The following is a 19321-nucleotide window of genomic DNA, read 5'->3' as shown; positions in this document are numbered from 1 at the left end:
GCGTTCCCTGCCCCCGCACTGAGGTCCGCAGAGCTTCCCGGGCTCGCGACTGAGACGTAGGTAAACTCTGCTTCCACTACGTCCCCGCGACGCTGAGTAGATGAAAGAAGTCTCTAGGCAACCGCGCGCTGCACCATGGGGGACCAACGGGAAGGGCGGGGCTTTAAGGTCTCCCGGCCAGGCCAAGCGGGCCTTGGATTGGCCGAAAACCATCGGGGGAAGTCGTAAATCGAGAGTGCACGAGGCCGGCGCCACTCCCGGACGGCGTGGAACGCGCTGGGGCGGGGAGGCGGGTGTACGAACGGAAGCCTAGGCGGGACACGCGGTCGGGGGCGGGAAGTACGGACGCCGGAGCGGCGCCCTGGGTGAGAAACGCTACCGGCGTAGGTCCGGGGCGCAACTGCCGCCCTGTCCCGGAGGCCGCCGGCGGCCTTGTTGCGGCTCTCCCGGGGGAGACGAAAGACGAGGTGGCCATGGCGGAAAGGCCAGAGGACCTGAACCTTCCCAACGCCGTCATCACCAGAATCATCAAGGAGGCGGTGAGCCGGGCCGGGTCGGGCAGGGGTCGGGGCTGGGGTTGGGACCGGACGCACCCCACTAACCCCAGTGCCGTCTCCCCTTGCAGCTCCCCGACGGCGTCAACATTTCCAAAGAGGCCCGGAGTGCCATCTCTCGGGCCGCCAGCGTGTTCGTGCTGTACGCCACGTCCTGGTGAGGTCCCCCGGGGGGAAAGGGGGGGGTCCTCTTGTCGGAGGCTGACGGGGCTGCTTTCACTTCCGTACTCCGGGCCCCAGCCCCCCTACCCCGGTGCCCGGAATGTACCCCACTTAAATCCCCAGCTCCCCTCCATGCTCCGGCCACCTCCCCCAGGAATCTTTCTCTGCCTTTTCTCCTAGTTATTCCTTATCAGGTTATTTTGTTGTATTTATGTATCTGTTCACATATTTCTACCGTAGAAAAGTAAGCTTTTTGAGGGCTGGGACAGTATTGTGTTGGACTTTGTACCCCCCAGAAACTACTAGATTTATACAGGGAGAGAGAGCTTGAGAAGCTTGTCTCAAGTGCAGCGTGTGACCGTGTAGTGGAAGTCACTTAATCTCTCTACATGCCCCAGGCAACAATCGAAGACTGAATTTCGGAGGAGTGGATTTGCTTTCTAGAGGAAGTTTTCCTAAACTGAGTGCGCCCTATAGCAATGAAATCATAATAGGTCCAGTGACAGTCCCCTCTCTTCAGCACCTAGCTCAGTGTTACACATTTAAGACACTTAAGAAATATAGGTTGAATGACTAAGGCAGATATATGTTTAATGTGACTGTACATGTATAACCTATATCAGATTGCTTTCCCTCTTGGGGAGGGAAGGGAGGTTGGTAGAAAAATTTGGAATTAGAAATCTCATAAAAACAAATGTTGAAAACTATCTTTAGGTGTAACTAGAAAATAATAAAATACTTTTATGATTAAAAAAATACAGGTTGACTCCAAGATAATCTAGTGCAGCTTCCTCTTCCTCAAACTGATCTCTTAGAGACTTAGTGGTAAAAAGACCTGAAGGTCCCCAAACAAATTTAACAGAATTAGGACTTGAAACCAGATATCCTTACTCTTAGTCCAGCTCTGGTTACTCCTTCCACTATGCTGTGCTGCCTCCTTCAGGAAGTGAGCTTGACCACCCACAGTCCTCCGTGGGAGCAGAGTTAGAGAAGGGCCTGTGGTTAGAGGAAAAAGCCCATCCCTTTAAGAAGAAAAGCACCTGACAATAGCAAACCCATCTCTGGGCCTCAATTCCCTCATTTGTAAAAATTGTTGGGGGAAGTTGGTCTGGATTAGTAGTTAACAAACTTTTTGGTCTCTGGACCCCTTTACATTCTTAAAAATTATTGCAGACTATCCCAAAGAATTTTTATTTAATGTGGGTTACTGCTATCATTGTTTACTGTATTCGAAATTTAAATGTGTTAATATTATGAAAATAGTGTTGACCTCATGGACCCTCTGAAAATGATTTTAGGGGAGAACCACTGGTCTGATCTCAAAGGTCAGCTTCTCTTTAGGCTTCCATTTCTACATTAGTAAATTAAGGAGTTGAAAAGATGATAAGTAGGGGCAGCTGGGTGGCCCAGTGGATAGAGCACTGGCCCTGGATTCAGGAGGACCTGAGTTCAAATCCAGCCTCAGACCCTTGACACTAGCTGTGTGACCCTGGGCAAGTCACTTAACCCCAATTGCCTCACCAAAAAAAAAAAAAGAAAAGAAAAGAAAAGAAAAGATGATAAGTAGTAATAATAGCAAACATTTATGAAGTTTGCACCCTGCAACATCGTCTTTGAGGTAGGTGGCCCTTCAAGCTCCAGATGGCTTAAGACTACTGTACCTGGTATCTTTGACACTTTGTTTCTTTCCTTCCTTTATCAAACTGGAATAATTGATTTGTAATTACAGGCTAAAGTTTGGGGCTACTCTCCCAAGATGTGGGGCTTGGTCAGGTGATCAGATTTGCTTATTATATGTTCCTGTCAGTTGTCTTCAAATGTCCTGAGATAGGAGTTGGCGGAGATAATTCATCTCTCTTTTTTTTCTTAAGTGCAAACAACTTTGCTATGAAAGGAAAACGGAAGACCCTAAATGCTGGTGATGTACTATCGGCTATGGAAGAGATGGAATTTCAGCGATTTGTTTCCCCTTTAAAAGAAGCACTAGATGGTAACAACCCCTGTATTTTCTTGGGCTGCTAGATAATAGCTTCTTGGTAAAGTGATGGTCATGTGATTTAACCAGTTGGACTTAATATAGTATTGAGTAGGGGGCAGCTAAATGGCGCAGCGGATAGAGCACCGGCCCTGGATTCAAGAGTACCTGAGTTCAAATGCAGCCTCAGACACTTAACACTTACTAGCTGTGTGACCCTGGGCAAGTCACTTAGCCCCCATTGCCTCACTTAAAAATATATATATAGTAGTGAGTATTGGATGTGTCTTCATTTAAACCTGTCTCAGGTTCCCTTAGCCTCTCTATTTTTTTTTGTTTTGTTTTGTTTATTTGGGGGGGGGGCAGGGCAATGGGGGTTAAGTGACTTGCCCAGGGTCACACAGCTAGTAAGTGTCAAGTGTCTGAGGCTCAATTTGAACTCCTGAATCCAGGGCCGGTGCTTTATGCACTGCGCCACCTAGCTGCCCCCAGCCTCTCTATTTTTGAAATGGAATAAGCTATTAGAATGAAATAATTTGGTTCTGTTCGTTTAGCCTTATGATAGCTTCCTTCTACTTGTAGCATATAGACGTGAACAGAAAGGTAAGAAGGAAGCTTCAGAGCAAAAGAAGAAGGATAAAGACAAAAGGACAGATTCTGAGGAACAAGACAAGAGCAGAGAAGATGATAATGATGAGGATGATGAAAGAATGGATGAGGAGGAACAGAATGATGAAGAAGAGGTTGACAATTGAGCTTCATGGAGAGAATGTAGAGTCAGATGATGAGAAACTTGGGGCTCAACACTGTTGCCTTCATTGTGCTGTCGGACAGCGGATTCTGTGGCCTTTTTCCTCCACTGCTAAGAATGCCCATTTATGAGGACCTAAGAATACTTATTGAATAATCCCCAAACCAGAGTTTTTCTGAATTAGACCTGTATTTTCTATTTACATAATCCATAAATTCTGGCCTTTTGACAAGGTAGGTTATGAATTGCCATTTAGTCAGATTTTTATGGGAGAAAAAATGTAGAAGATTTATATATATTTCACATCCTATTTTATGACCCAAATGTTCATACTGTATTTAGGGGCTGTAAAGAAAATTGGAGAGGTTTGAACTCTGAGTATAAGTAGCCTCTGGTAGATAGAATGTAGCTCACTGAAAGAGTGATCAGGGCACTCTGGATCTGGATTTGGATCTGGATCCAAAAAGTCTGGGATAGAGAATGAAATTCTCATCCCTTTGAAGTAACTTTCAGTAACGTTTCTGCTTACTTTGGTTTGTAACTGATTATCTTCTGTTCCTGAGTCCTTTCCCCTGGTCTCTTGCTGAGTTTGGAGCTTGGTTCCTTCCTATTTGCCACACCCTACTCAGCACTTTGAATATGTTTTGAAGTTTGTACTTCACTATATTAGTGGAGTGTTGGGTCTAATGTAAAGTTGGCAATACACCTCAAGATTCTCTTCCCCTACCCCTACCTACTGAACAGAAGTTTGAAAACAGACTTTCTGGTATACGTAATCCCTTTACTTTTGGTTTTATAGTGAACCTCACATGTGTCTCAGCCTTGGCTATTTTGACAAGCTCCAAAATTCATTTCCTCCAGGCCCTACACAGTCACTCTCTCCAGATTGTTCTTTGCTTTGCTAACTTGTGACCATAAATCCAGCTTAATTTAAGAAATGTTAGATTTCTTCCAATCCCAGAGTTCTGGCTCTTGTCTTTTAAAGACAGCTTGATAGTATAACTGTTAATGAAATCTAATAATGCTTAGGAATGTAATTCTAGCAAACCACCTTTCTGAAGTGGTTTTGATGGGGCCTTCATCTTTTGTTAGGCTCCCCTTCCATTCACTCCCAACATCTCTGTCTTCAAGTTAAGTGGTTATTTCTGAAGGTTAAAAGCTCCCAGAAGACCTTTGTCACCATGATAAAAATCTGTTTAACTAGACGGGGCTCCCACAATGACCACATTCAGTCCCTCTATTAAGGGCTACCTTGAGAATTAGGAATAAGAGTTTTTGCCAACTTCTCCCCCTAGTCAGTCTCATTTTTTTGGTCTATAAAATACAAACTGACCATTCCAACTGAAGTATGACAGGTGAACAAATGTAGTCTGGTACCATTTACTCATTAATGGATTATAGGGATAAGTTTGTTGACAAATAAGGGAAGAATCTCATTTCACTCTACATTCAAGGGAAGAAAATGTAATGGTTTGTATAAATAAAGAATGTTGTTTAAATCGTTACCTTTTGCTGTTCCACATCTACTCATGGTGACTATTTATTTACAAAGAACTGACCTCTTCATAGAAAATGAGTTTGTAGCACCCTAGATGGCCAGTAGGTGTTCCTCAAGTACCAGAAAAAGTAATAGCTCAGCAGTTCTGTTCTTTGCAACACTGCTTTCATTGATTAAATCTTTTCAAATCTTGAAAAATATTTGAAATTATTATCTCAAAAATCCCTGTCCATTAATCATTCGGTCTTGTTAATTATTCTTTCATACATACATTCTTTGCCCTCTAGGTTATGTCATAAATGAATATTTGTTGAATATTGAAAGAACTTGGGGGGGTGGGGCACAGCAGATCAGAGAGACAGGACTGTGTTGCGCCTAAGCATGAAAAGACTAAAGGGGAGGGGAAGATCTGATTGCTGGTCTTTAAAATACCAGAAGGGCTGTTATTGGGGGGGGGGGGGAGAACATGTTTGTTTTATTAGGCTCCAGAAGGGAGAAGTAGAACCCAGTGAATGGATGTTACAGGAAAGCAAATGCCAGTTCATCCTATGAAGGAAGCTCTTTCTAGCAGGCTGTCCAGTAGAAGAGGTTGCTTTGTGGGAAAGTGAGCTTCCTCTTCCTGAAAATAGTTAAGAGCCTGGGTGACCACCTGAAACTGAAGAAGCAATTGGCTTTTGAGGTTTCGTGGTTGTTTTTCAGTTAACATGCATTTTCTTCCCCCACTCCCCAATTTGAAAGAAAAAAAATGCATAGGGGCAGCTAGGTGGTGCAGTGGATAGAGCACCGGCCCTGGAGTCAGGAGTACCTGAGTTCAAATCCGGCCTCAGACACTTGACACTTACTAGCTGTGTGACCCTGGGCAAGTCACTTAACCCCCATTGCCTGCAAAAAAACAAACAAAAATGCATAGCACCTACCATAACTGTTGTGAGAATTAAATGAGAGAATATTTGTAACATGGTGTATAAATGCTATTATTGTTATAGCCAGGCAAAACAAATTCCAATATATTGTCTGTCCAAAAAAAATGTGTACCAACTCCTGCCTCTTGAATCCATCACAGTTAGGTGGTGGGTTCATCATCACTTCTCTGGATTCATAGTTGGTCATCACATTGATCAGAATTCTTAAGTCTTTCAGGATTGTGTAGTCTTTGCAATGGTGGTGTACAACCTTTTTGGCAGTTCCAAATTGCTTTTCATAATGGAAGTACTAATTCATAGGTCCACTATAGTGTATTATTGTGGCTGTTTTACTACAGCCCTTTCCAACATTTGTCATCTTTGCCAATGTGGGGGTAAGGTAGAACCAAAAAGCTACTTTCATTTGTATTTCTCGATTAGTGATTTGAAGCATTTTTCAGATAGCCTGGAAATAAGTTTCTTCTATGTGCTCAGAGGTTGGACTAGCTAACTTCCAAGATTCTTGTTGGAGTTCATGTCCTGTCACACCTGAATTATTGCACCTGCCTTTCAGCTATTTTTCCTTGCCCCCTGGTCTTAGTTTGTACAAAAACCATTAAATGAGTTTTAATGACTGTGTTGCCTATTTAGCAAGTCCAGACTCCATTCAGGTATTGAAGGGCTTCCATAAATGTGGCCCCAGCTTACTATCCAGCCATATCCTTTGCTATTCTACATACACCATTTGCCCCCCTCAATCCAGTCTCCTTAAAATATTTTGTCATTTTCCAATGCCTTTTCAACCCCTACCTTGCTAAGAGCAGTCTCAAAGACTCCCTCCCTCTTAGTTCTAGCTCTTCTTTTAACGCTCCCTGCATTTGTTTTCTAATTCATACGTGAACCCCAGGTTCTCTGTTTCACAATGTGCTAAGTAAGCCCTGTCTCCAACGATGTTGTAAGCCGGCAAGGAATGTCTTCATCGTCTCCTATCACCCAGCTTGGTTACACATGGAAGCTCAGTGAATGCTTGATGTTTGTCCTTCCTTCTTTACTGGAGTCAAAAACCACATCCTTCTCACCAACCTCAGTGGGTTATTCTGTAAGCGGTTTCACGTAGGACTCTAAAGCATCTTAGTAGGACGGGGGTGTTCTGATGCTAGTTACCCTACGAAGATGGGTAAAGTAACAGGCGCTCACGGGTACAGCCACTGAGGGGACAGCAGAGGGCTCCGAGGGGGCGGGGCCTGGTCGGGGAAAGCTGCTTCCGGGTGAGCCCGCCCCACCCCCACGTGGGTAGACTTAGGAGAGCAGCCCCGAGCTTTGCAGTCGGCAGTGGGCTTTGGATCTCCTCGGCGGCTCCTGGTAAGCAGGGACCCTGGTTACGGGTTGGCACCTACTGACTGAGCAGGGAGGAAAGGGATAAGGAAGCTGGGGCTGAGCGTCTCCGCGGCCAGCCCTCCCGGAGACAGCGTGCTCATCCGCATACACCCCCTCCCCCCTCCCCGCCACCAGACAAGGCAGCCCTCCCTGGAGGGTCGCCTCCCTCTCTCCCCGCCTCCTCCGGAGAATTATCGCCCCAAGCTTCACTACCCCGGGCTGCGGCCTCTGCGCTCCGTGAGGGCGCGGAGCGGGAGCGGGAGGCTTGAATGAGAAGTCCGAGTTCATAAACCACAGGATGTTTCGGCTGAAAGAGACCGGCCAGTCCCTCCCTCCAGGTTTTACAGAGGAAATAGACTTAAGAGAGGGAAATTGACCTCGAAGGTCACACTGCCAGTGAATAATATAGTCTAGTCTCTTGCCCCTCCTAGACTTATATTATTAGTCCTAGACTCTTATTTCTGCCCCAGGCTAACTCAGACGACTTCAGTAGAGCCATCGTTCCCCCACTTGCCACCTCCAAAATGCAAGTTTCCCCCGGGTCCGAGCTAACCCAGGCATGAGCCCTCTGACATGGGCTGGAGAGCCCGCATTCCCTACCGCTTCGTTCCTCTTTACAAGGTCCCGGGGTTTTAAATGCCTCTGGTTCGGACTGAGTTCCTTTCCTTTGATTGCTACCACAATTGCAAATCTGTGCTACCCCTGCGGATATGGAAAGCGGAGTAGGAGCTCAGAGCCAGGGCTGGGGTCACATGGCCTGCCCTTGAGTATGCCTTGGGGGCCCGGACCCAAAATGACCAACCAGCCTGGACCTTTGCCCTCCAAGAATTGACCTTAGGATTTTTTACCTTCTCTCCCAACTTCCAGAACTAGTACTCCCAATACCCGGATAGAAAAAGCTCACTAGATCTTCAAAGCTACAAGGGCAAATTTACCAATCTAAGGTAATGAGAGTTTAGTGACCTTTTTCTGACCGAGTAATTTGAATTCTCCGTCCAGACGCTACGCACCCCCCCACTTCTTGGCAAGGAGACTATATTTTCCAGCCTGTTAGCTTGGGGAATTTTTCTGTTTCTGCCTGGCTCGCTTTGCCATTGTCTACTCCTTTAATGTCCTTCCAAGCTTTATCTTGTCTGATACGATGGCTTAAACAGTGGCTCCCTCATACCTCTTATAACCCAGCACCCTCAGTAGGGTCTGCTGAGCCTAGCTAGCATCCTGTAACTTTACCACTCTGTCTTTGAAACTGGAAGTTGTTGCCCACTTGTTGCTTGACCAGGTGAGTTAATCTCTCACCCTTAAAAACAAAGTACAAAGTTTGCTGATATTAGATGTGTTCTAGTAGAAAGAGCATTTGGACAGGGAATGGAAGACCAGGATTCCAGTTCTGGCATTGCTACTAACTGTGTGACCTTGGGCAAATCATTTCCTTGCTCTCAATTTCCCCTGAAAAATGAAGGAGTTGGTCCCTTCTATCTCTAATGTTCTAGGATTCTATAATGACAATACCATAGCTGATATTTGGCATCTGAATCTTTTTGTCTGGTTCCCTGACCCTGGTTGCTGCTGGTAGCAAGCTGTGATCACAGACTCCTTCGTTGAATCACTGGTGACAAGATAGGATCGTATTTGACAAGTAGATGTGCTTTTAAAGGATATTCTTAGCCTTTTCCCTAGTATCTGGCAAAGCTCCCCAAATCTAGAACAACTCCACCTAGGTCTGTAAGCCTGCCTAGGACCTGACTTGCAGAGAAGCCAGGCCTTGTGAAACATTTGGAGTTTTGGCTGAAGATGTTGAAGTGGTTGACTCAAAGGAGGTGATTGAATTATCTGGGATTTCACCTATCCAAGACTAGCCCTGTCTCCATAGAGTGATATGCTGATATCCAAGAACTGGTTGTTCTTGGGATTGCTCAAGGTCCTTCCTATTGCATCCCTAACCTTGAACCTGCTGAGGATAAGGAAAGGGATAATAGGATGACGTTGGTTCAAATACCCAGCAAAAAGGTGTCTCACAAGATCTGACCTTCAGAAGCCAGAGAATTGGAATGGATGTTAGTTATCATCTGCTCCCTGCATCTTTCTTTGGGTTCCTTTGCCCCTCAGAAGTTTCAGAAATCATATAAGATGTCCGAGGAAGAAGAGACCTGCAAGGGCTTCTCGATCTAACCTCTTCATTTTACATATGAGGAACCTTGGGAGGTCTGTGGTATATGGGCACTTGGCCATCTGCTTCTCTCTCTCTCTCTCACACACACACACACACACACAATTTGTAAAGCTGTAGCTCATTTCTGTCCCTGTTGTGCCCTATCATGAAGTGGCAGTGGCCCCAGGATATGCTTTTAGAGAGAGAGATAGAGTGCTGAGTGTATGTACCAGGGAAGGTGGCCATATCTGAGGGGGAAGGATCCTGGAGTGGTAGGGAACATGTTGGGGGTGGGGAGGAAAGGTAGTATGTTGACCCCAGGGTGTAGCAAGAACCCAAGGCCTTGTGTTTCTAGTGATAACAAAACTACCAGATAGGCACTGGGCCTTGAAAATTAAGATAGGGAAACTGCCAGGTGCAAAGAGTTCATCCACTGATGAACTCTAACCTACTGGCCACATTGGGGCTGCAGGAGACCCAGCCTGGGGTAAACCAGCCTAGAAAACTTGGTTGGCCCTACATCAGTTGCCTGCCACATTTCTACCTGCTGGAATTCCTATTATCACCTCAAAATTTATGTGTTTCCAACTATACTCACATCTCTACTCCTTACACCAGCCTCTTATCTTAATTCATGTGCCTGCCTCTGGTTTCTTCCCCTTTCTAGGCTTTACTGTACCTGCTGCCAGGTGCAGCTTCCTAAGGCACGGCTCTGACCTTCACACAATTCCTTTGCTTCTCTATTACCCGAAGAATAAAAGGTTCCAGTTTTGGGGCAGCTAGGTGGCGCAGTGGATAGAGCACTGGCCCTGGATTCAGGAGGACCTGAGTTCAAATCCGGCCTCAGACACTTAACACTTACTAGCTGTGTGACCCTGGGCAAGTCACTTAACCCCAACTGCCTCACCAAAAAAAAAAAAAAAGGTTCCAGCTTTCCAACCTGGTCATCAAGGCCTTCTGCAGAATTGCCCCTACTTGCCCTCTCCCGTTGTGTGTTTGTCTCTGCTGTGCTGTGTCTATATACATATATATGCATACACATGAGTATCTTTTTTTCTCTTCAATGAAATTGTAAGATTCTTGAAAGCAGGCACCATGACTGAGCCTCCTTGGTCTTGCTGTGGCTCCCAGCAGAGGGCTGGGAATGGAGCCTTCAGCAAACGCTTCTCTTTTGTTTGTCTCCAGGACTCCCTCTGAACCCCAGTCATGCAGCCCCAGTCCATTCTTCATAGCGGTTACTTCCACCCCCTTCTGCGGGACTGGCAGGCAGCAGCCAGCACCTTGGATGCCTCCAATCTCATCTATCCCATCTTTGTCACGTAAGCTCTTGGAATACGTCCCACTCCTGTGGTTTGGCAGTGGGGAGAAAGGCCTGAGGAGGTCAGCTGAGTGTCCCTAGTACCACACTGACCTGATACGGGCACATGGCTACTGAAATATGGTTCTCTGCCTGCCTTTTCTCTTCCTGGGGGAACCATAAGCCATCTTTAGAAATTACCTTCTCCTAACCCTCCCCTTCTACCAAGTTGAGCAAGCAACTTCTCTTTGAGCTTGTAACTTGTCTGTAAAATGGAAATGATGATCCTCGGGCCCAGCTCACAAAGAATGATGATCACATAGTTGGCAAAGTACTTTGAAAACCATAAAGCTCTCACAGAGTCAGAAAATCGAGTTGTGGGGGAGGAGGAGGAGGAGGATGGGTATCACAGTTAAGAGATGATGAGAAAGAGTTCAAGTGACTCTTCAGGCTAGCCCTCATGAGCTACTCAAGACCTGGTGTGAGCACCATAGGACAAACATCTTGTTGTCTATTTTGCTGGGGTTCAGAAAGTCAATTTTGTTATTATAGCAGAGATAATTAGGCTATGGAGAGACCTTTCACACCCGTAAGACATACAAGAAAAGCAGAAAGCAGATGTACTAATCGCGAGTGTGAGCTGTTAGTGGCCCCATACAGGTTACTGGTCTTTTGCCCAGGACACATCCCTATACATCCAAGACACTTCTCCATTTTTATGTCTACTCAGCCCCACCAATCATCTTTCCCCATCATCCCTTACCCCCCTCTTCCACAGCTTACCCCCTCTGTTTCCTGCAGGGACATTCCTGATGCTGTGCAACCAATTGACAGCCTTCCTGGCATTGCCAGGTAAGAGATACTCCTGTAAGATCCTATGACATCTCCAGGGGAACAGTTGAGTGGCTATGGTAGAAAGAATTCTGTTAGAAATCAGGAGATCTGGGTTCTAATGTAGACTCACCCACTAACTAGCTATATGACCCCCAAGGTAAGTCACTTTAAACCCCCTGGCCTTCAACTCCCACCAGATGAGAATAATTCAATCTGCCCTGCCTAGATCATGGAGTCTTTGTGAGGACTAAATGAGACAATGGATATAAAATCCTTTTGGGAAGTATGAAATGTAATGTAAAGGCCCCCCACACACTCTATAATATGTGGGGAGGGGGCAGCTAGGTGGCGCAGTGGATAGAGCACCGGCCCTGGAGTCAGGAGGACCTGAGTTCAAATCCAGCCTCAGACACTTGACACTTACTAGCTGTGTGACCTCGGGCAAGTCACTTAATCCTCATTGCCCTGCAAACACACACACACACACACACACACACACACATAATATGGAAACAGTAAACAGTATAATATATGGGAATCCCTATCCTGCACCTTCCACTCCTGCCTTGATTAGACTTTTGTTTAATACCTGTGCAGGCAATGCCCTTCATAAGAGAATGACACAGATAGGTCCAGCCCCTCTTGTCCTGCCCCACCTCAATCTGAGAGCCTAAGATAAGGTCCCAAGAAGGACAAGCAGGCCATCTGCCCAGGGTTCAGGCTGGCTCACCTCCTTCCCCAGGTACGGCGTGAATAAACTAGAAGAGATGCTTCGGCCCTTAATAGCCAAGGGCCTGCGATGTGTCCTGATCTTTGGGGTACCCAGCAAGGTCACCAAGGTGAGAATATGGGTAACCAAGGTGTGGAGGTGGGGGAAGGAAGGAAAGGCTAAACTATCAGGGGAAGGGAAGAATGGGGGGGGGGGGGCCGGTGGCTGTATGCTGGGGGTGGGAGCTGAGGACCTGCACCTTGAGGGGAAGCCTGGATATCAGCAGTAATGCCAACCTCACTCACCCAGGATGAGTTGGGCTCAGGGGCTGACACAGAAGACACCCCAGCCATTCAGGCAATCCGTCTGCTGCGCAAGGTCTTTCCCAGTCTTCTGGTGGCCTGCGATGTGTGCCTGTGTCCCTACACCTCACATGGTCACTGCGGTGAGTCCTGAGCTCCCCAGCTCTGCCCTACTTCCCAGCAGAGTCCACTTGTGCTATGCACTTTTCTCCCCTCCAGGCCCATCTCTTTGCTCTACTTTTGCCAACAAGGCTAAGTCTTGGTAGTGCAATGCTGGAGTTTCCCTGAAGGGTTGGGAGGCAGAGGGGGATCCCAGAGCCCTTCCTGACTCCCAGCTGGGTGTCCTACAGGGCTCCTGAGGGAGGATGGCTCCTTCCGGGCTGAGGACAGCAGCAGACGGTTGGCAGAAGTCGCTCTAGCCTATGCCAAGGCAGGTAAGTAACCAAGTACCACAACATGGCCTCTAATGGAAGGGGAAGAGAAAGAAAGCCTGTTCTAGGTATTTGAAGGCCTGATTAGAGTTCTGTTTTGTCTGAAAGACAAACAAAATACAGACTCGGACTACATTGTCACAGAATCAGGCAAGATTAGAGCTGCCGGAAACCTTGGGGAATGTCCGCTTCAGCTCCCTCCCCTCTTCTAACCCCTCCTCCAGGCTGCCACGTGGTAGCTCCATCGGACATGATGGATGGGCGAATTGCTGCCATCAAAGAGGCATTGATCACCCATGGGCTTGGCAACAAGGTAAGTGGGCAGGAGGGGGTGGCTGCCAGGGACTGAAAGCCCACCTAGGCCTTGAGTCCAGGACCTCCCTATTGGCTCAGAGGATGGAGATCCAGAAAGTCCTCCTGCCTCGTTCTGCAGATGAGGAAACTGTCCCCCAGTAGGGGGTTTAGCCAGAGTCCCAAAGCAGTAATTAGAGCTGGGACCTCACGGGGCTCTTGACCCCAAATTTAGAGCTCTTTTGGCAGAATACTCAGCCTGAAGAACTATCTCCTAACAGGTATCGGTGATGAGCTACAGTGCCAAGTTTGCTTCTTGTTTCTACGGTCCTTTCCGGTGAGTGAAAATTAGAGGGAATGAGAGGAATTGGTGCCAGGCAGTCCTGGTAAGACCCCAGGAGCCACGGGCTAAGTTAATTCCATCCTGATGACCCAGTCTTTTCCTTACTCCACAGGGATGCAGCACATTCCAGCCCAGCTTTTGGTGACCGGCGCTGTTACCAGTTGCCTCCTGGGGCTCGGGGGCTGGCCCTTCGAGCTGTGGTGTGTAAATGGAGACTGGCCCTTCCCCTGCCCCAGCCATTCCTTTCCATCCTCCCCTCCTTCCCTAAGAACCTTGCTCTACCTGCCTCCTTCCCCCAACCCCAGAATTCCCTACTGTCTGCCTTAGAAGTGGGGTTAAGGGGCATCTAGGTGGTGCAGTGGATAGAGCACCGGCCCTGGAGTCAGGAGTACCTAAATTCAAATCTGGCCTCAAACACTTAACACTTACTAGCTGTGTGACCCTGGGCAAGTCACTTAACCCCAATTGCCTCACTAAAAAAAAAAAAAGAAGTGGGGTTAAAGGAAGAACTTCAGAGGTCAAAGACTGCATCCCATGTGCCTTAGGATCGAGACGTCCGGGAGGGAGCGGATATCCTGATGGTCAAGCCAGGGTTGCCGTACTTGGACATTATAAGAGAAGTGAAGAACAAGGTGAGTCAAGGGATAAGTCAGAAGCAGAACTGAGAGGAGAAAGGAGGATTCTGTGGCATTTCTGAATCCCAGAATGAGTGGGAAGGTTACATTGAGTCCAGTATCTGACCCAGTATCAGAGGCCTCCCCTGTAGCTATCATCTCTAACAGATCATTCAACTTCTGCTTGGATCCTTCTCGTAACAGGGAACAGACCACCTCAGAATAAAGTTAGTCAGTCACTTATTAGTCCTAAAGTTTGACAGATGAAAAAGGGTTGCTCAGGCTCAAAGGCTGGGGCAGAGTTCAGAGAAGCTGGGAACATGCTTCCTTAGGGGCACCATCGGCCACTCCCTGTAACTTACCTCATTGCCCTTTCCAGCACTCTGTCCTGCCCCTTGCTGTGTATCACGTTTCTGGGGAGTTTGCCATGCTGTGGCATGGGGCCCAAGCCAGGGCCTTTGACCTCAAGACCGCTGTGATGGAGGCCATGACAGCCTTCCGAAGAGCAGGTACGTAAGGCAGGGATGGGGAAGGGATTAGAGCGAGTGGAGAGGAGCCTCCTCCACCACCGATGTCCTTCTCCCCAGCTGGAATACTGAAATAAAGAGTGAGTTAGTATTATCTGTCTGCAAACTCAGCTGGGGTGGGAGCTTTGTCCTTCAGTTCAGGCTCACAATGAGGATATGGGTAATGATAGGAGCTTAAAACTAAAGCTTTAAGGTTCATCAGATGATTACTTCCCAAAAGCCTTGTAAGGTAAAGAGCACAGATATCCCCATCTTACAGATGAGGAAAATGAGGCTCTAAGAGGCAAGGGATTTGCCTAGCTCAGATGTGTTGGAGGCAGAGTCAGTGAGCATTGATTAATCACCAAGCACTGTGCTAATGGCTGGTCTGAGGTGGCACTCCTGACTCAAGCTAAAGTCTGAGCCCTCACCCACTTCATCATGTTGCCTCTCTAGTCTCTAAAACACACGATGCTTCCCTAGTGGCCACAAATACTGCAGAGAGATCCTGGCGGTGTCCTTTGCTCCTCAGGTGGGCAGGGCACACAGGCCAGCCATGATATTCCCACCCCCCTTGTCTTTCCCTCTAAATGCAGGTGCCGACATCATCATCACCTACTACACACCTCAGCTCTTAGAATGGCTAAAGGAGCCGTGATAGACAGAGAGAGTACAAGAACTAAGAACTTTTTAAAAAATGAAGAAAAAAAAAAAAGAAAAGAACCCAGAGGCCTTAGCGAAGTGCAAATCAGAATAAGAGATGATTCAAAGCTATACTTTCTACATTCTTGCTGCCCCAGAGCCCATGCTTGGTGAGCATGCAGTACGACCCTCGTGGCATGCTCTCTGTGGCCTCCTGTTCTCTGGGTGCAGGCCCTGTCACTGCTCCAGCCACTCCAGACCTGTGGCCCTGCCCCTCTTTCCTGGGCACTCCTCTCCTCTGGCTGCTACTGTCAGTTTCTCTTAGAAAACCTCTGGGCTTTATTTAGCTCCTCGAATGTGAGAGAGACCCGACCTTTTACTAGAATCATTTCAAGCCAACAAAAACCATCCAACAGTGAGTAAACAAGGAGTGAGGCTTTGGAAGAGTGACATTGGCATAGCAGAATCACCAGGAGTGAGGTAACAGTGGTGAATGGGCCCCAAACTGTGTGGGAAGACATCTCCAGCAGAATGCTTGCCAATGTCAAGTAGTGGAAGAATCCAAAGATCTATATTCATCACTCATCCCCTCTCTGAACCTCAATTTTCCTCATCTGTGAAATGAGGGTCTTACTACTTGTACTGCTTTCCTCACAGGACCTTTGTGACAAAAGCACTTTCTATTTGCTATGAAAATGTGAATCATTGTTATTTCCATTATGATCTCTAGGACTGAAGTTCGCCGGTCTAAAGTGAAGGTCTTGCTCTGTTGTTGTTGCTGCTGCTACTGCTGCTTTATGTGAGGAGTAGATTCTCAAACAAAAAAAAAAAAGAAAGAAAGAAAGAGGGGCAGCTGGGTGGCGCAGTGGATAGAGCACCAGCCCTGGGGTGAGGAGGACCTGAGTTCAAATCCGGCCTCAGACACTTCACACTTACTAGCTGTGTGACCCTGGGCAAGTCACTTAACCCTAATTGCCTCACACACACACAAAAAAAGAGTAGATTCTGTGATTCTCTTATAGGCCAATGATGTTCTCTGTACCTGGTGTCATTTGTTTGATCATCCCCTGCCTGTAAAGATAAAATGCTAGGAAGCAAGATTATGTTGAAGAACAGAGGGAGTCGGGCCTGGTGAGTTGAGGAGGAAAAACCAAATACCACCACCCTAGAGCTAGGACCATACTAGTCTAGTGTCCTGGTTTTATCCATCTGGCTGGCTGTCGCTCCGCTACTTACCTGAGCGAACATGTGAAAGTTTTCTCTTCTCCGGGCCTTAGTTTCCTCCTTTGTAAAATAAGCATCATAGAATTTCAAAAACTAAAGGGACCTGAGGGGTCATTAGGATGTTAAAATGTAATAAAGTTCTATTTTTCTGAATGCAGCTTTATTCAGTTTGAGGACAAGTATATGTTTCTCAGCTCAAGTTTGTTTCATTTTGATTACATTTTCTGCCCTGAATCAAGCTTCCCATGATGAGCAGATTCACAAGGGGGAGAAGGGGGAATAGGCCTTCATCCAGATAGGGCCCTTTCCCTACATTTACATAGTACTTACTGAAGCTGTTCTATCTGCCTCATAGCAAACTTGTGAAGCAGATAGTGCAGATGATATATTATACCCATTTCAGAGGGGGAAACTCAGGCTGAGGCTAATCACACAGCCAGTCAGTACTGGAGCTGGGATGCAGACCTTAGGCTCTTGCCTCTAATTGTTCTTAGGCATTGTCACATGAAGTCATTTCTTTTATATGATTGGATGCTCCTGCTCCCTTCATTAAAAGACACCTAGAATTGGGTGTGTTGGTTTCTTTTAGTGGAGCGGATTGTGTGAAGTCCCCAGCTCAGTGTCCCACATAGTCCAGGAGGTGAGTAGCTGAAGTCTAGCATGGTAGTGGGGAGAGAGAAGAGCACGTGGGAGGGTCTGGGCCAGAGCAGTGTGCTGTTCTATCCAATGTTTGAACTGAGGGAGGGGGGACAGCAGCAGCACCAGGGATTGTAGGCTGGCTGTCCAGTGAGAGGGACAGTGCAAAGTGCTGGAGGATCCAAAGAATACTTCAGCCCGGGGAGGTTAGGGAAGACTTAATAACAAACCGGGGAAGCCAGCCGAGCCTTAAGGGACAGGCAGGAGTTAGCTGAACAAAGAGAAGAGGGAAAGCCTGCAACTGTGCCATGGTATGAGCAAAGTCATGCAAGCAGAAAGGAGTGTGTCCTCTAAAGGGAGTTGTGAGTCCGTGAAGGGGGAGGACTAATGGGGAGAAGAGTGGATGGATTCAGTGGAATGAGATCAGAGACAGCCTTCAGTGTTTGCCGGAGGAGTTTGGACTCTATCCTTTAAGTAATGAGAACCAAGGATGCTACATGAGATGATGTTTGTAAAGTGCTTTGCCAACTTTAAAGCCTTCTGTAAGTGTCAGCTATTGAATGTTTAGGGAAAAGTTTGTCAGCGGAGGGGTGCGGGAATCCTGCTTCTACTGGGTTGTTGTGAGGGTGTAATGAGATCGCGTATAGAAAACTGCTTTGTAAATCATAAAAAGTTCTATATACATGTAAACTTGTCATCGTCATTATTGGATGGAAGAGAGCTCAATCAGTCAACAAATATTTATTTAAATGTTTACTATGTGGGGCAGCTAGGTGGCACAGTGGATGGAGCACTGACCCTGGATTCAGGAGGACCTGAGTTCAAATCCGACCTCAGACACTTGACACTTACTAGCTGTGTGACTCTGGGCAAGTCACTTAACCCCAATTGCCTCACCCCCCCCAAAAAAATGTTTACTATGTGCCAGGCATTGTGCTAAGTGCTGAGGACACAAAAAGAGACAAAAACAGTCCCTGCCCTCAAGGGGCTTACAATCTAATGGGGAAGGCAACATGCAAACAAATCTATATGAATTGAGCTATATACAAGATAAATGGGAAACTAAATGAGAGGAGGTTTCCTATAGAATGTGGGATTTTAGTTTAGTTAAAGGAAGCCAGCAGAAGAGGCAGAGCATTCCAAGCATAGAGGACAGGCAGAGATGATGCCCAGAACTGAGAGGTGGAGTGTCTTGTTCATGGAATGGCCAGAAGACCAGAGTCGCTGTATCCAACAATTCCACGTTGGGGAGTGAGGTATAAGAAGACTGGGAAGGTAGGAGGGGACTAGTTATGGAGGGCTTTGAATGTCAAACAGCATTTTTGTATTTGATTCTGGAAGGGAGAGAGTGGTTGGTGCGTGACATGATCAGACCTGTGCTCTAGGAAAATCACTGTTGACTGAATGTAGGATGGATTGGGGTGGGGAAAGACTTGAAACAGGCAGACCCCCTTAGCAGGTAATCCAGGAATGAGGTGATTGGATGAGACCCAGTGCTCCTTGGGAGCTTTGACTAACAACACTAACATTTCTCCCTAGCATTCCCTCCCTAGTCCTCCCCACCCTCCGGCCTCTCTGGGGTCTGACTCACTCTCAGGATCTTAAATCTTCAACCTCAATCTCTTCCTGACACCTCCCTATTACCCCAGGGATGGGAAGAGCTTCAGCAGGCCCCCAAAAGGTGCCCCCTCCCCCACCACCCTGCCCTCAATCACAAGTTGTTCGGGTTTCCGTCACTTCTTTGGCCAAATCTGGCATTTTCCAGCACATTTTGGTGAATGGCTTTTTACCTCATTCCCATTTTGCAAAGACACCCATTTCTCTAATGACAGCTAGAATGGATTGGAACTTGGGCTTCAAGGTTTCCAGTCCATTCCTACCCTTTCCATTGGCCACACTGTCTCATGAAAGGGTTGAAGAAGAAAAAGGGGGGGGGGGAATTGAAGAATCTTTAACCCATTTAATTCCTCAAGGAGCTTACATTCTCTGCTACATTCTTATCTAGATACTCTGTTCTTCAGGTGGAGGAGGTACCATTACCTGGATCCTTGGTGCCCAAGACTAGATAAGAAAATGTAACAGTGAATGTGAGCTCCCTGTATTCTCAGCACCTAGCACAACTCC

At 47.0% G+C, this 19321-nt stretch overlaps 2 protein-coding genes across 3 annotated transcripts; both read left to right on the top strand.

Moving 5' to 3' along the window:
* Nucleotide 1: 1 nt before the first annotated feature.
* Nucleotides 2–4947, top strand: POLE3 (DNA polymerase epsilon 3, accessory subunit). Its single transcript, XM_043981835.1, has 4 exons — nucleotides 2–539; nucleotides 626–711; nucleotides 2588–2706; nucleotides 3274–4947. The coding sequence occupies exons 1-4, from the start codon at nucleotides 474–476 to the stop codon at nucleotides 3444–3446; spliced, it is 444 nt and encodes a 147-aa protein (XP_043837770.1). The 5' UTR covers nucleotides 2–473; the 3' UTR covers nucleotides 3447–4947.
* A 2160-nt stretch (nucleotides 4948–7107) lies between these two features.
* ALAD (aminolevulinate dehydratase) lies at nucleotides 7108–15444 on the top strand. Of its 2 annotated transcripts, none has more exons than XM_043984679.1 (12): nucleotides 7108–7204; nucleotides 10554–10687; nucleotides 11467–11517; nucleotides 12242–12338; nucleotides 12518–12653; nucleotides 12861–12944; nucleotides 13166–13254; nucleotides 13514–13569; nucleotides 13688–13775; nucleotides 14121–14207; nucleotides 14569–14698; nucleotides 15292–15444. In XM_043984679.1, the coding sequence occupies exons 2-12, from the start codon at nucleotides 10575–10577 to the stop codon at nucleotides 15351–15353; spliced, it is 993 nt and encodes a 330-aa protein (XP_043840614.1). In that variant the 5' UTR covers nucleotides 7108–7204; nucleotides 10554–10574; the 3' UTR covers nucleotides 15354–15444. The 2 variants fall into 2 exon arrangements, with proteins under 2 accessions (XP_043840614.1, XP_043840613.1); XM_043984678.1 differs by lacking the exon at nucleotides 7108–7204 and adding an exon at nucleotides 8139–8163.
* The last annotated feature ends 3877 nt before the right edge of the window (nucleotides 15445–19321 follow it).

The sequence above is a fragment of the Dromiciops gliroides genome, chromosome 2, assembly GCF_019393635.1.
Source record: "Dromiciops gliroides isolate mDroGli1 chromosome 2, mDroGli1.pri, whole genome shotgun sequence".
Lineage (NCBI taxonomy): Eukaryota > Metazoa > Chordata > Mammalia > Microbiotheria > Microbiotheriidae > Dromiciops > Dromiciops gliroides.
The sequence above is the reverse complement of the archived record's forward strand: the minus strand, read 5'-3'. Positions and strand labels throughout refer to the sequence as shown.

What these genes read in the sequence shown, in the direction of transcription:
- POLE3 (XM_043981835.1), top strand. Translation starts at nt 474, where the DNA reads ATGGCGGAAAGGCCAGAGGACCTGAACCTTCCCAACGCCGTCATCACC. An exon ending in GTGCTGTACGCCACGTCCTG is followed by an intron (nt 712 to 2,587) that starts GTGAGGTCCCCC and finishes TTTTTTCTTAAG; the next exon opens with TGCAAACAACTTTGCTATGA. An exon ending in TTTAAAAGAAGCACTAGATG is followed by an intron (nt 2,707 to 3,273) that starts GTAACAACCCCT and finishes TTCTACTTGTAG; the next exon opens with CATATAGACGTGAACAGAAA.
- ALAD (XM_043984679.1), top strand. Translation starts at nt 10,575, where the DNA reads ATGCAGCCCCAGTCCATTCTTCATAGCGGTTACTTCCACCCCCTTCTG. An exon ending in TCTAGCCTATGCCAAGGCAG is followed by an intron (nt 12,945 to 13,165) that starts GTAAGTAACCAA and finishes CCCCTCCTCCAG; the next exon opens with GCTGCCACGTGGTAGCTCCA. An exon ending in GGCTGGCCCTTCGAGCTGTG is followed by an intron (nt 13,776 to 14,120) that starts GTGTGTAAATGG and finishes CATGTGCCTTAG; the next exon opens with GATCGAGACGTCCGGGAGGG.